At 42.0% G+C, this 13,851-nt stretch overlaps 1 protein-coding gene across 2 annotated transcripts in view; it reads left to right on the top strand.

Moving 5' to 3' along the window:
• The window catches only part of SNX1 (sorting nexin 1), a 46,828-nt gene extending 33,307 nt beyond the window's left edge, over positions 1–13,521 (top strand). For both annotated transcript variants that reach the window (XM_006831548.1, XM_006831547.1), the window contains 10 exons: positions 1,016–1,157; positions 3,129–3,207; positions 4,892–4,967; positions 7,684–7,797; positions 7,983–8,076; positions 9,028–9,233; positions 11,500–11,643; positions 12,150–12,230; positions 12,764–12,835; positions 13,471–13,521. In XM_006831548.1, the coding sequence (XP_006831611.1) occupies positions 1,016–1,157; positions 3,129–3,207; positions 4,892–4,967; positions 7,684–7,797; positions 7,983–8,076; positions 9,028–9,233; positions 11,500–11,643; positions 12,150–12,230; positions 12,764–12,835; positions 13,471–13,521 (1,059 nt within the window). The remainder of the gene's footprint in view (positions 1–1,015; positions 1,158–3,128; positions 3,208–4,891; positions 4,968–7,683; positions 7,798–7,982; positions 8,077–9,027; positions 9,234–11,499; positions 11,644–12,149; positions 12,231–12,763; positions 12,836–13,470) is intronic.
• Positions 13,522–13,851: the final 330 nt, after the last annotated feature.

Raw genomic sequence — 13,851 nt, 5'->3', positions numbered from 1 at the left:
ACATGTGTATGTATAGATAGATAGATCATTTTCTTCACTTGGCATTGTTTTCTCAGACCCATCCATGTTGTGAGCATTTGTGGTTGTATGAATATACCAAATGTATTTATGCATTTCCTTCTTTGAACATTTGGCTTCTTTCCAGTTTTTGTAATTATTAGCTAAGAACATTTGTGCTCATGTCTCCTAATACACTCATGGAAAAGTTTCTCAAGGGTATATAACAACCAAGAGTAGTTTCTTTGGGTCATAGATAGTACAAATGTTGGAATTCATAAGGAATGCAAACTATTTTCTAAAGTATTTGCACCAATTTATATGTTCATTGGCATATAAGTTTCTATTGATTCACTTCCGTGCCAAAATTTGGTAAGGCCAACTTTCTTCAGCTATGCCTATCTGATGAATATACAATGATGTCTCATTATGATATAGCCCTAGTCTTTTTACTAGAAGTGTCCTTGGTATTATCTCTCTACTACTTATTGGCCTGCTTCCTTTGATTCTAGCTCCACTGACACTTTAGAGGTTGATTAGACATTTCATGTGATTTCCCCTTAGAAGCACTATTTAGACTGTCTTTGCTTTGGTTTGCCTGGTCTGATTTCAGCTGCTAATAATGGGTCAGTACTGGATGAATGAGTTATAAGTGACCAAAGAATTCTTGTATCAAGGTGGAATTCGACATCTTTTCTTAGTGCAAGAGTTCAGGTAAAACTGTATTTGAATTTAATAGGTTATCTTTGAAATCCTATCTATTTTTATTTTATGCATTTAAAATCATTTTGAGAAGGGCTTCATAGGCTTCCCCAGATTATCAAAAGAAACTAGCTCAAAAAAGTTGGAGAAGCTTGGCCTTGGAGAAAGTGATTTGACAAGCAGCTAAAGGGCAGAGACCTGGGAGAAGTACTCCTTTGATATCAACCTGATGGTTTTCAAGATACTCATTCATCCCCTATATGGACTGAATTTGCCTTGTGTTTTGTGTTTTGTTTTTTTTTGTTGTTGTTCCCAGACGAGCTTACCAATGTTCAGAAGTAAACAGTTTTCTGTGAAAAGAAGATTTAGTGATTTTCTGGGTCTTTATGAGAAGCTTTCGGAGAAACATTCTCATAATGGCTTCATTGTCCCTCCTCCGCCAGAGAAGAGTCTAATAGGTAAGGTTATTAACAGTGCAAAATTCTTGTGGTTAGGACAAAGAAAAAGAAATATATCTAGTGTTTTCCTATAAATTACTTGACATCTAGAGAAATAGTATGTTTGACATGTTCTCTTTCCACAGATGCAATAGGGAGCTCTGGTTTCAGCCCCAGAGTCTTTTGTTTGTTTTTAGTTTATATCCAGGAGTCTTAAATAACTGCTGTTCCCTCCAGGTTGAAGTGTACTAAATTGTATGGGTGGGTGGGAGACCTTTCCATCACCTTCAGTTATATGTTCCTGCTCACTTATGACAGAAGGGACCTTACGATCTGATTTGTTGATTTTGTTTTGTTTTTAATTGTAGCAAATGTGTGTGTGTGTGTGTGTGTGTGTGTGTAACAAAGCATTTGCCAATTCAACATTTGTTTACATGTACAATTCAGTGAAATAGATTATGGTCATCTTGTGGTACAATTATCACTGCTATCAGTCCAAATTATTCCATCCCCATTAACAAAACCGCAGCATCACTGAAGCAGTAACTCCCTTTTTCTCAATGCCTTGTGTGTCTGGTAACCACTAATAAACTTTTTTTATTTGCCTTGTGTAGATATTTCAAATAAGTGGAGTTATACAGTATTTGTCTTTTTGTGGCTGCTTTCATCTTTCAGTCAGCATAGAATTTTCATGTTGTAGCATCTATCAGGACTTTATTTCTCTTCATGCTTTTATTTCCACTGTATGTATGTACCACAGTTTCTTTATGCATTCATCTGTTGGTGGACCTGTAGATTGTTTCCATCTTTTGGCTATTGTGCTGCAATGAACATTGGTATACAAGTTTTGCTTGCATTCTTGCTTTCAAGTCTCTTGTGTATATACATAGGAGTAGAATTATTCATATAATAGTTCTGTTATATAAAACTGCTTAACATTTTGAGGAATCATCAAATTGTTTTCCACAGCAACTGTACCATTTTGTTTACCAACAATGGATGAGAAAGAGTTTCAATTTGTTTACATCCTTACCATTACGTTTTTTTCTTTTTAATCATAGTCATTCTTTGTAATTATTGTTAAGTGCCATCCACTCAGTTCTGACTCATAACGACCCTCTTTAGGGTTTCTGAGGAACGACTGGTGCACTTGAACTGGCAGACCTTGCAGTTCAAATTAACTTTGCAGTCGAGTGCATTAACCCACAGAGCAACACCTAGTAATGATGAAATTAGTATCTAATTGTAGTTTTGATTTGCACTTCTCTGGTAGCATAGTGGTTACAAATCGGGCTGTGAACCTTAAAGTCAGCAGTTCCAAACTACCAGCTGTTCCACAGGAGAAAGTTGAGGCTTTCTGCTCCTGTAAAGATTTACAGCCTCGGAAACCCTGTACAGGGTTCGCTATGAGAACATGGATAGACCTGCAGGTTGAACGGGATGTGGGAACCGACTCCACAGCACATAACCACCAACCACCACCAAATGCTAATTGAGTCCTGGTGTGGTGCTATGGAATAAAGCACTGGACTGCAAGGCCAATTTGAACTGAAAAATTGGTAGTTCAGATTCACCAGCCACTCCTCAGAAATCCTATATAGGTTGCTATGAATTGGAACCGACTCGATGACACTAAACAACAACAAAAACCATTGCTAATGAGGGTCCTGGTATAGCGCTATAGGATTAGCACTGGTCTGCTAACCGCAGGGTCAGTGGTTCAAACCCATCAGCCATTCATCAGAAACCATAAACAGGGTCACTGTGAGTGAGTCAAAACCAACTTGACAGCACACAACAGTAACAACTAATGTTGAGCAGTTGAGCACTTTTTCATGTGTTTGTTAGCCATTTGTATATCTTTGATGAAATGCCCACTTAAGTCCTTTACCCATTTTTTAATAGGGTAGATTGTGTTTTATAGTATTGCCCTTATTGTTTTTAATAACATTTTCATGGTTATTTTTACTTTTTTTTTCCATTTCATTCCAGGAATGACAAAAGTGAAAGTTGGGAAAGAAGATTCTTCTTCTGCAGAATTTCTTGAAAAACGAAGGGCTGCTCTAGAAAGGTTAAGTGTCCTGAACTGTAGCCATTTCTCTGAATGACGTAAGAGCAGATGAGGAGCTGAGACTTCATTTTAAGACACTCAAGTTACTGGAGATGCAGCTCTCCTACCTCTTTTCTAAGTCACTTAACCTTCCCACCTTAGGAACAGATCATCTGTCTGTTTTTCCTTTATCTTCAGTGAGCAGACACTTACATTCTCCTTCTTAGACAATCAGATATGAATTACTCTCTGGTCTCCCTCTGATCCGTTATTTTTCTATCCCCTTTGGGAAATGTGGAGAACATGAACCTGAATGTGGCTCCAGAGTCTTTCTTAATTAAGTACCTTATCTTTTTATTTATTGTGAATCGAGTAAAGTTTTACAGAGCAGATCATCAATTTTACATTCAACAAATCCTACACTTTTTCCATCTCAGTGATTACAATCCCCTTAATGTAACCTCACTTATCCCACTTCCTCCTGTGGTTTTTATTTCCATTCCTTTCTTTCCCAAACTTTCTGAATTGTGTCCTTGGGTAGATGCTGCCCTGTTTATCTCAAATTGGTGGACCTCTAGATTGTTTCCTCTAGATAATTGACCAGTTTATGGTTTGTGTTCCTCACTAGTGTTGTTGCCCCTTCTCTGAATGTCCCCCCACATGTACCTATCTGTTGCTTAGCTGAGCATTGAACCACCTGGGTGAGTAAAGTTCCAGAGCTAAAGAGTGACCAAGAGTTGTAATCTCACTTCTACCAATCTATCTGACCAGTAAGCATGACCTTTTTTGATTTCAAGTTTTGTTCCATATATTCTCCCACTCTATCCATAATGGTAGCTATGCACAATCTGTTCTTCAGGTGTCAAGATCCTGGAGACTGATGTTCTTGTACTCCATTAGTCCACTGGATTAATGGTTTCCAAGCAAGTTCAATTTTCATCACTCTTCTTTCCTCTGGACAGGGAGAGACTAGTAATTGTATCTTAGATGGACATTCGTGAGCTTTTAAGATCCTATGGCTATTCATCAACATAGGATAAAGAACACTGTCTATGTGGGCTAAGTTATGCCAGTTGACTCTTAGTGTCCTTGGAAACTATGGTCTTGAGCCCCCAGGTCCACAATTCATTTGCTTATGGTGTTTGGTAATGGCTTAAGAAGTTTTCCTAGCTTTGCCCCTATATGTTTCACCACATTGATGGCTATGTTTGCAGCCATGTGCAAAAATCCCTTCTCACGCTTATATATATTTATGAGTATACTCCCACTCTCCCTCCCACATCCCATTCAACCTGCAGGTCTATCCATATTCTCTACCCCAGATCACTGTTATTTCAGGAGTGTGTTGGTGGTTGGTTGGTGATGTGTCATGGAGTCGGTTCTGACTCATCATGACCCTATAAAGGGTTTCCACGCCTATAAATCTTTACAGCAGCAGAAAGCCTCATCTTTCTTCCATGGAGCAACTGGTAGATTCAAACTGCTGACCTTGCAGTTAACAGCCCAACTCATAATCCACTATGCTACCAGGGCTCCTATACCGGATTATGTGTATAATAGTATTTACCTTGGTTACCTTTAACTGTTGCACTCCTGAGGACATTTTAAAGTAATGAAAAACATAGTGTCCCCACCAGAACTGTCTGATACTCAAAACCTTCTGAAGCCAGATTGACTAGCCAGATGACAACTGCTTCCCCTTCAGGTACCTTCAAAGGATTGTGAATCATCCTACCATGCTACAGGACCCTGATGTCAGAGAGTTTTTGGAAAAAGAAGAGGTTGGTATTACACTAAAACTAAATTTCATAATATTTCTTTGCTCTTAGTGAAATGAAACTAGTTCACGCAACAAATATTTGAGCACGTAATATGATTATAGCCTATTACCAGATGATATTCTAGTTCATGAGCTTTGCCAAGAGTAACAACTATTTTTTCAGCCTTTGAAATGAAAGAAGCTCCTTGCCAAAAAAGGAAGTAAAAAAACATATTGTAGAGGTCAGATTGCGACCTAGCTTTGTCTTACTGGAGTCAACACAGTGATCCATTTAGCAAGTCCTTGGCATGTCTTTGTTAGATTACTGCTTGACTCACGTTACCTATATTTGTGCCCGGAGTGAAGGACATTGGTTAAAAACTAATTACCACAGACTATGGCTAGAAGACAGCTGCCTGGCCAACCGATAGGAAGAGATCATAATTGTACCTCATTCCAAAGAAAGGTGGTGTGGAATCATCTAACAATATCACTGATATCACGTACAAGTAAAATTTTGCTAAAAATTCAAAATCAGTTGTAGGAATACATCTACGGAACTGCCAGAAAGCTAGATTCAGAAGAGGATGTCCACATCCTCTTGGGATATCATTACTGACATCAGAAGGATCTTGACTGAAAGCAGAGAATACCAGAAAGATGTTTATTTGTGTTTTATTGACTATGCAAAGGCATTCAACTGTGTGGATCATAACAAACTAGGTAACACTGCAAAGAATGGGAATTCTAGAACACTTAATTTTGCTCCTGAGGAACCTGTACATAAACTAAGAGGCAGTAGTTCTAACAGAACAAAGGGATACTAAATGGGTTAAAATCAGAAAGGTGTGCACCAGGATTGTATCCTCTCACCATATTTAGTCAATCTGTTTGCTGAGCAACTACTCCAAGAAGCTGAATTATATGAAGAACATGGTATCAGGATTTGAGGAAGATTCATCAACAATCTTCAATATGAAGATTAGATAATCTTGCTTGTGAAGAGGACTTGAAATACTTACTGGTGAAGATCAAAGACTATAGTCTTCAGTATGAAATATTGAAAGTACTGTGGATGGCAGAAGAATGAACAATTCTGTTTTGGAAGAATTACATCTGAATTGTTCCTTAGAAGCAACAATGGCAAGACTTTGTCTCATACTTAAGACATTTTGTCAAGAAGGCCGTTCTTTGGAGAAAATTTGTTTGGTAAAGTGGAGGGTCAAAGAAAAAGAGGAAGCCCACCGATGAAGTGCACTTGATAAAATGGCAACAATAATGGACTCAAACTAATAGTTGTGAAGATCACACAGGAAAAGGTGGTGTTTCGTTTTGTTGCATGTAGAGTTGCTGTGAGTTGGAACCAACTCAAAACACCTAACAACAACATAGCAGTGGAATGTAGCAAAAGTGCTTGTTAACGTGGACAATTTTTCACAGGCTGTTATTGACTATTCATGTTCATGAAATATTGGAGTCAACCCAATTGCTAACAATTGAGGATATAAGTAAAATATATTAATATAACATCTTATTCTCACCAAAACCAGAAAGTATATAGAAATTATTGTACTTGGAAGCATATATTAAAAGACTTATAAAAAGCAAAATAAGAAATCATATGGATGCAGTTGTAGATGTAGAAACACAGACATCACTAAGGATCAAAAGAAACAAAACTGTTTTATCTAAAAGTAAAGAAAATTCAAAGGAAATAAGTGACAGAGCAGGACTATCATTTTGTCAGTGTTCTATTTTCCTTTAATTTGTACATAGTACATATATTGACACAGTGGCTGCAACAAAGGGCTGAAACATAGAAACAATGGTGAGGAAGACTCAGGACCAAGCATTGCTTCATTCTGATGTACCCAGGGTACTGTGGATCAGAATGGATTTGATGGCACCTAACAATAACAACATAGATTTCTTTAATAAATAAAATAGCATAAGTATATGAGGTTTTTTTTCCCATCCAAAATGAAAATTAATAAATTAAAAATGCTTTGTCAGCTTTAAATCTTTTCATTCATCCTCTGGGCATCTCTAAATCCATTCTTCTTTTGTACCCCTTCACGTCTGCCTCATAGCCTCAGAGCAATGTTTGTATACAGTGTCATTTTGTATACAAACATTTTGGGCCAGATAGCATTTTTGTTGTGGTTGTGGGGTTTTCTCATATGCATTGTAGATGTTTAACATCTTTACCTACTAGATTCTAGTGGTATCTCCTCCCCAGCTGTAACAACCAAAAATGTCTGTTGTTGTTAAGTGCTGTTGAATTGGTTCCGACTCAGCGACCCTGAAGAGCAGCTGGTGAGTTTGTATTATCAAATGTCCCCTGGCAGGTAAAATGGTCCCCAGTTGAGAACCACTGCCCTCGAGTCCAGAGCACTTAAGTCCAGTTTTTACCATGATTGCTACATAGACTCTTCAGCATCCCTTTTGGTTTTTAACAAAAGTTTGGTATTTTAGCAGCTCATGCCTAAGTGGGCAGAAAATCTCAACATAAGGTCAATTAGCTACTTAACAATCTAAACTTTCTTTGTGAACAATATTAACTGAAAAAATGTGCTGATTCTTAGCTTTTTTTTTTTTTTTAATTTCTTTGAAAGCAATCTTCAGTTCAAATAATTTCTTTGGCAAGTTGTGGGTGTGCCATCTGATGGATACTAACTCTTCTAAACCTAAAATAGGGGCAGCAGATAACTTGCCATCCTGCCTTCTTGGTCTTACAGCTGCCCCGTGCTGTGGGCACCCAGACGTTGAGTGGTGCTGGTCTCCTCAAGATGTTCAACAGAGCCACAGACGCAGTCAGCAAAATGACTATCAAGATGAATGAATCAGACATTGTGAGTAACTTCCTGCCTCTTAGAACTTCCTACACCCTCAGGCTTATGGGTCAGAAACCCTCAGGAGTTCTGAGAGTAGAGACTTTTTAAAAAAAATAATTTACTCTTTTTTTGTGTGAGGTAAAAACTGAGCTCTGAATCCATGGGAGTAATGTCCACTAAAGCTCTGGGCTTGTGTGTTTCAGTGGTTTGAGGAGAAGCTCCAGGAGGTAGAATGTGAGGAGCAGCGCTTACGGAAACTGCATGCTGTTGTAGAGACTCTAGTCAACCATAGGAAAGGTAACAGCCTCTGAAATACTTGGAGCGGGGGATATTGTTGCATGTCTCCAGTGAACTGGAGACAGAAGAGCATACTGTTCCCCAGTCTTAATCATTCAAGTTGAAATTCTCAGCCCACCTGGTCCTTGGTGTTCTGATCAAAAAGATATGCCCTGCATTTCCTGGCAGGAAACAACTTCTTCTAGTGTGGGCATCACACTCTTATAGCTGGAAAGGGTTCAGAGAAGCCATCCAGACACAGCATGACCTGGTACATGGGTAGTTGGTACGTGTTAATATGTTTTGAGTTGGTGGCTTACATTTCAAAAAGACATCACCTATGCCTTAGCTACTTGGTCAATCCAGCACTATGTAAATGTCGGGAACCTTGTATCTCTTAACCCTTTTCACCTGTCCTTAGTGATAATTTGCTTAAAAGCTAATGAAGTTTGCCATGTTTAAATGCTTTCCTTTTCTGCCTTAAATATGCTAATAATCAGAACTCTAAACTGGCAGAAAATCAGTAGCATGAGGCCAATGTATGGGTTATGTGGGTGGAAATGTGGCCCACAAAAGCTAAATATTTACTGTCTAGTCCTTTACAGAAAAAGTTTGCCAAGCCCTTCTCTAGGACATGCAAGACTATGCAGTGTACACATTTGCTCTCTCAAACAGATCATGGGCTTAATCGTAAAAATAAGAATCATTCCTTTTGCCCTGGGTTAAGGAATGCTGGAGAAGTTTCTTCCAGGTAGGCCTACCTTAGTGAAACTTAAAAGACACATGCCTCTCAATGTTGCTCCCTATGAGCAGGCTGCATTTCCCTTCTGAATACATTTGACTGTGGTAAAAGGGACTGGTTGCAGAACCTGGCATTGCTAAAGGGAGCATTTCTAGATGTGACATGCAGTGCCAGCTGACTTGTCCTTTTCCTTGTGAGATCAGAGGAGCCTCTGCTGTCTTTCCTTCCAGAGCTAGCGCTGAACACTGCCCAGTTTGCAAAGAGTCTAGCCATGCTTGGAAGTTCTGAGGACAACACAGCATTGTCACGGGCACTCTCCCAGCTGGCTGAGGTGGAAGAGAAAATTGAGCAGCTCCACCAGGAACAGGCCAACAATGACTTCTTCCTCCTCGCTGAGCTGCTGAGTGACTACATTCGCCTGCTGGCCATAGTCCGTGTAAGCTTCTGTTTCCTTGCCCCTTCCTCCTCCCCTTGATTTATCTTTCATTTGTTCTCCCCCAAACAAGAAAGTTTCATCTTATTACAGCTTGTAAACAGGTATAATGTCTTGTGCTCTTAAAAGGAGTAAACCAGCAATACATTTAACTTTAGCTAGTTGTTACTGCGTCATTTTGAGTCCCACAGCCAATTTCATAGATGTGATGGGAGGAAAGACCACTCTGAATGTCCAAGTAGATTCCCTTTATTGTTGAAGCTGGATGTTGTACTCTATGCTCCTTTCTTCAAGCAAGGCTTATTACAGAGCTGCTGATTTGGTCCCGGGAGCAGTGACTTCCTCAGTCCTTTGGTCTTTGCCTCCTTAACAGTAAGCGGCGGCTTTGCCCTGGTAAGAGCTCTTGCTGGCTTCCACTTGTCTCTCCAATGTGGGCAGTCAGGTAACTACACGGAACGGGCTTGGCATTGCATGGAGGAGCGTGGCCAGGGGGCTGAGAGAGCTTTGTCACCAGAGCCCTTCATGTGCTGTGCTGACCACATTGGTAACAGAATTGCAGCCTGCCCCTTCAGGTCAAGCACCTCACCTTTTTACCTTGTAATCAGGGTGGTCTGGTTTCCCATGACCTCTCAGGGCAGCCAAGAACGCTTGACTGGGTAGTGGTATTAGCTCTCGCATGGCCTTCCTAAGACAGAAAAGAGCCACGAAGGAACCTGGCACCTGCCCTATAAGGGTCTGGGTCTGCATCTGATTTGGCTTGGTACCAAGATGTGTGGACTATCCCCTACCTACCTAGCAGTATATCCCCTTCAGGGAGCTCCTGCATTGTGTTGGGAGCTTAGCTGCTCCCAGGGCTCTCGTTTCCTCCACGGGGAAGCTACTTACTGTAGTCTGTGAGATTGCGCGTAGTTCTTTCCCATTGCTGTTTGATTTGCTGCTAACTCCAGAGTGATAAGAAGCTTGAAAAATACCAACAGTGAAATTCTTAGAACTGGTTAGACTGCTTTGACTGGAGGGGCACTGCTAAGGGAAACTTTCAGAGAGGAGCACTGTTTGGATAAGATCCCCCAGAGTTAGGGTGAGCCTATCTGTATGGGGCTGAGGGGGAGGCCAGCATAGAGCTGCAAGCTGGCCTTTTCTCAGAGACCTGCCACCTGCCCTCATGACTTGAGCTGGTGGTGGGATTGGAGAGATGCGTAGATCTTTTCTGCTCTCCATTGACCCTGGAGCTGGACCACTGTTGGCCCAGTTGGTTAGGGTTCAGTCTTAGTTGGAAATGAGGTCACCCTTACCTAATCTTTTCACATGGAGGTGTAAAAAAATTGCTGCAATCCGGGGAACTTGAGTTTAGTGGCATTGCACTCCCTAAGGTTCAAGTTTTGACAAGGGCCTGCACTAAGAAAACCTAGAAAGTGTACAGAGAACTTTTGCAGGGAAGGGGAACAGATGGAGCAGAGCTGGGAGTTAGCCCCAGGCACACAGCTTTGTGTGCTTCAGGAGGTAGCATGGATCAAAGAAAATGGGGTTAGGGGTCCGTAGTCCAACAACTGCCCTCCCTGGAAATGTTGATTGTGATCAAGGGGCTGGAAACAGGGAAACCCAGCAAGTAGACTTTGGGATGCTTCTTGGGGTCTTGTTGTAGTCTAGGGCAATTGAGGCTATGGTTGGGATGAAAGTAAAGTGTTTCTATAGTATTTTAAGAGTTTATCTACAGATCTGTTAAGCTAACCCTGTATACTATTTGGATGGTTTTCTCAGTTGGCTTTCCTAGGTATTTCCTAGGCGAAGTCCTGTTTGCTCAGTACTGCACACCTGTGATTATGTATTAGTAACTGTTGATATAATGTTGACCTCTTCTGTTAAATTATAAGGACCATGTATATTTCATTCCCCATTCTGTTCTTAGCTCCTATGCATGGCAGATACTCAGGAAAAGTGTAGACTCATGGACTGACTGAGCCGAGGGAGGCAGTTCAGAAGCCATAGTTTGAGGCACTAGCATCAGGCCACCTCCTGTGCTCCCAGCCACCCAGCTCTGGGAACAGCATGAAGCAGCATGGCACTGGCCCACTGGAGGCTTGGAGAGGAGTCTTACCCAAGCTTGTGCTTTTAGACATTAAACCTCCCAGCTGGGCAGTAACATGTGGCTGCAGAACCTGCCCTTGCTCAGTCCTTCCTTGGCACAGCAGTTGGGAGAGCCTCCTTTGGGGCAGAGCCAGCGGAGGTGCTGAACGGCTGGTTTGTGCTCCCTACCTTCACCTCTCCACAGGCTGCTTTTGACCAGCGCATGAAGACATGGCAACGTTGGCAGGATGCTCAAGCCATACTGCAGAAGAAGCGGGAGGCTGAAGCCCGGCTGCTGTGGGCCAACAAGCCTGACAAGCTGCAGCTGGCCAAGGATGAGATTACAGAGGTGAGTCCCCCAAGACAGTCCAGCATGGGTATTCTGCCAGCTTTCCTTCCCACCCAGATGCTCAGAAGCCCAAAGCTGGTAAAGGGCTTACTGGCCTACAGGGCAGTGGCTACCCACAAGGCCTCTGAGAATGACTCCAGGCCAGCTTTGAGGCCTGGCCCTCCTCACTCCCCCACCCCCACCTCCCGACTTGCCAAATCAGAACCTCTGGAGCTGGAGTCCTGGCTTTGTCGTTTTGAAAAGCTCCCTACCTAATTCAGATATGCCCCCCTGGTAAGAACTAAATTAAGTTTCCTGGGGCCTCTTTCTGCCCCAGCCCCTAAAGTGACCTTTTGTTGGATTCTGATTTATGTGCTGAATCCTCTTATGATACCTGATCTTACCCACAGGGACAGATGGGCATAATGATCACTTGGTCTCTCATGTGTACAGTTGATATGCAAATACAAAGGCTTAATGGCGATTCCATAATATTAAGTGATCTTTTCTTTCCTCTTTCTTCCCAGTGGGAGTCTCGGGTAGCTCAGTATGAAAGAGACTTTGAAAGGATTTCAACAGTGGTTCGGAAAGAAGTGATACGATTTGAGGTGAGATAGAAGATCCTATTTCTCAGTGTGCATTCACTGTTTTAATAATATTGTTAATTTTATCCAGTTATATTGAGTAGAGCGACAGGTAGAGGTGCCAGTCACTTGGCTGTCTTTGTGAACAGAGGAGACCTTCCCTCTGCGTGTGTGCATGCCTAAGGCAGTGACTGCTGCACTTGTTGCTAGACAGAGCAGTTAGAAAACAAAGCTTGCAGCTGCCATTTACCCACCAGTCCTTTATCCTTTCTCACATGCGCTGCACTTCCCCCAACCCCCTCGCCTTGGCAGAGGCTGGAAATTGAGGCCATTCCAACTGCTAGTTCTCCTTTTGGATCCTGTGTGCTTGGCCTTGTTGTTAAATGCTGTCGAGTCAATTCTGACCAATAGCAACCCTGTATAGGCTTTCCAAGGAGCAGCTGGAGAGCTTGAACCACCAACCTTGCAGTTCAACCAACTTTGTAGTCCAGCCATGAACCCACTGCACCACACCAGGCATTAAACAGTAGGTCAATGTAGAATCCTATTTCCTATAGAAAGAGAAATCCAAGGACTTCAAAAACCACGTGATCAAGTACCTGGAGACACTTCTGTATTCACAGCAGCAGGTATGTACATATGTATGACCTTTGTCTGCTACCTGCTCCAGAGGCCAGCTGCCTACTTGGGGCTTTGGTGATGGGGTGCACTAGTTCTGCTTCTGAGGGGCTAGGCCCTGCTAGTGTCAGTAATTTAAAATAGGCCCTGTTGTTCTATGATGGACCATCCAAGAGGACCTTTGAAGACCCAGCTCTGCTGTCCAAATCCTTCAACTAGCTTTTGAGGGCAAACCTTTTCTCTCTCTTCTCTGTAACCCCTTATCCTTTAAATGACCACACTGTGGTACAATCTAACCTTAAGGTCACAACTCCAATCAGTATGTGGAACAGTTGTCCACATTGTGAGAAGCTAATTGAACTGGACAAAGCTCTGGTCGCCACAGGGGTCCTTGTGGGGCAGAACCCAGGCTGTCTTTAGAGATTCCCCTTGCACTTGGGGCTCAGGAATGATGCTTCTGTCATTCTGGGAAGGGCTGAGGGCAGTGTAGCTGGCTGGCCAATCTGCCCCAGGACCCATTCTCAGTTGAGTAGTTTCCTGAGCTCTGCTTCAGCTTCTTTGGGTGACTGAGGCACTTGGGAACTACCAAAGCTCAGGTTCTGCCACTAGATGGAGGCACTTGCTTACTATTCCCACCTCTTTGCAGCTGGCAAAGTACTGGGAAGCCTTCCTCCCTGAGGCAAAGGCCATCTCTTAATGGATCCAGGACACCAGAGCCCACCTGCCTGACGCTGCCTTTTTATACACAGTCCTTCTCCACTCCTGATGGACCCAGTGATGCATCCTTCCTAGCCTGGATTTAAACCTTTCCTCCCTGCCTTTCCAACCAAGCTATCCCCACCTACTAACTGTATTTTATTTAGCTTCTATATATATTTTCTTACCTAAGAGAATAGTTTCCTGCTTTAAGCAAAGACCTACAATAGGTGGTGGAATTACGGAATCGGAGTGGAGTATTGGTATAAATATATAAATACAAATGTATATTTTTCAGGATGTGGTTTAGAAACTGGGAATAACGTTTTTT

Source organism: Chrysochloris asiatica, unplaced genomic scaffold (genome assembly GCF_000296735.1).
Source record: "Chrysochloris asiatica unplaced genomic scaffold, ChrAsi1.0 scaffold00004, whole genome shotgun sequence".
Classification (NCBI taxonomy): domain Eukaryota; kingdom Metazoa; phylum Chordata; class Mammalia; order Afrosoricida; family Chrysochloridae; genus Chrysochloris; species Chrysochloris asiatica.
The sequence above is the reverse complement of the archived record's forward strand: the minus strand, read 5'-3'. Positions and strand labels throughout refer to the sequence as shown.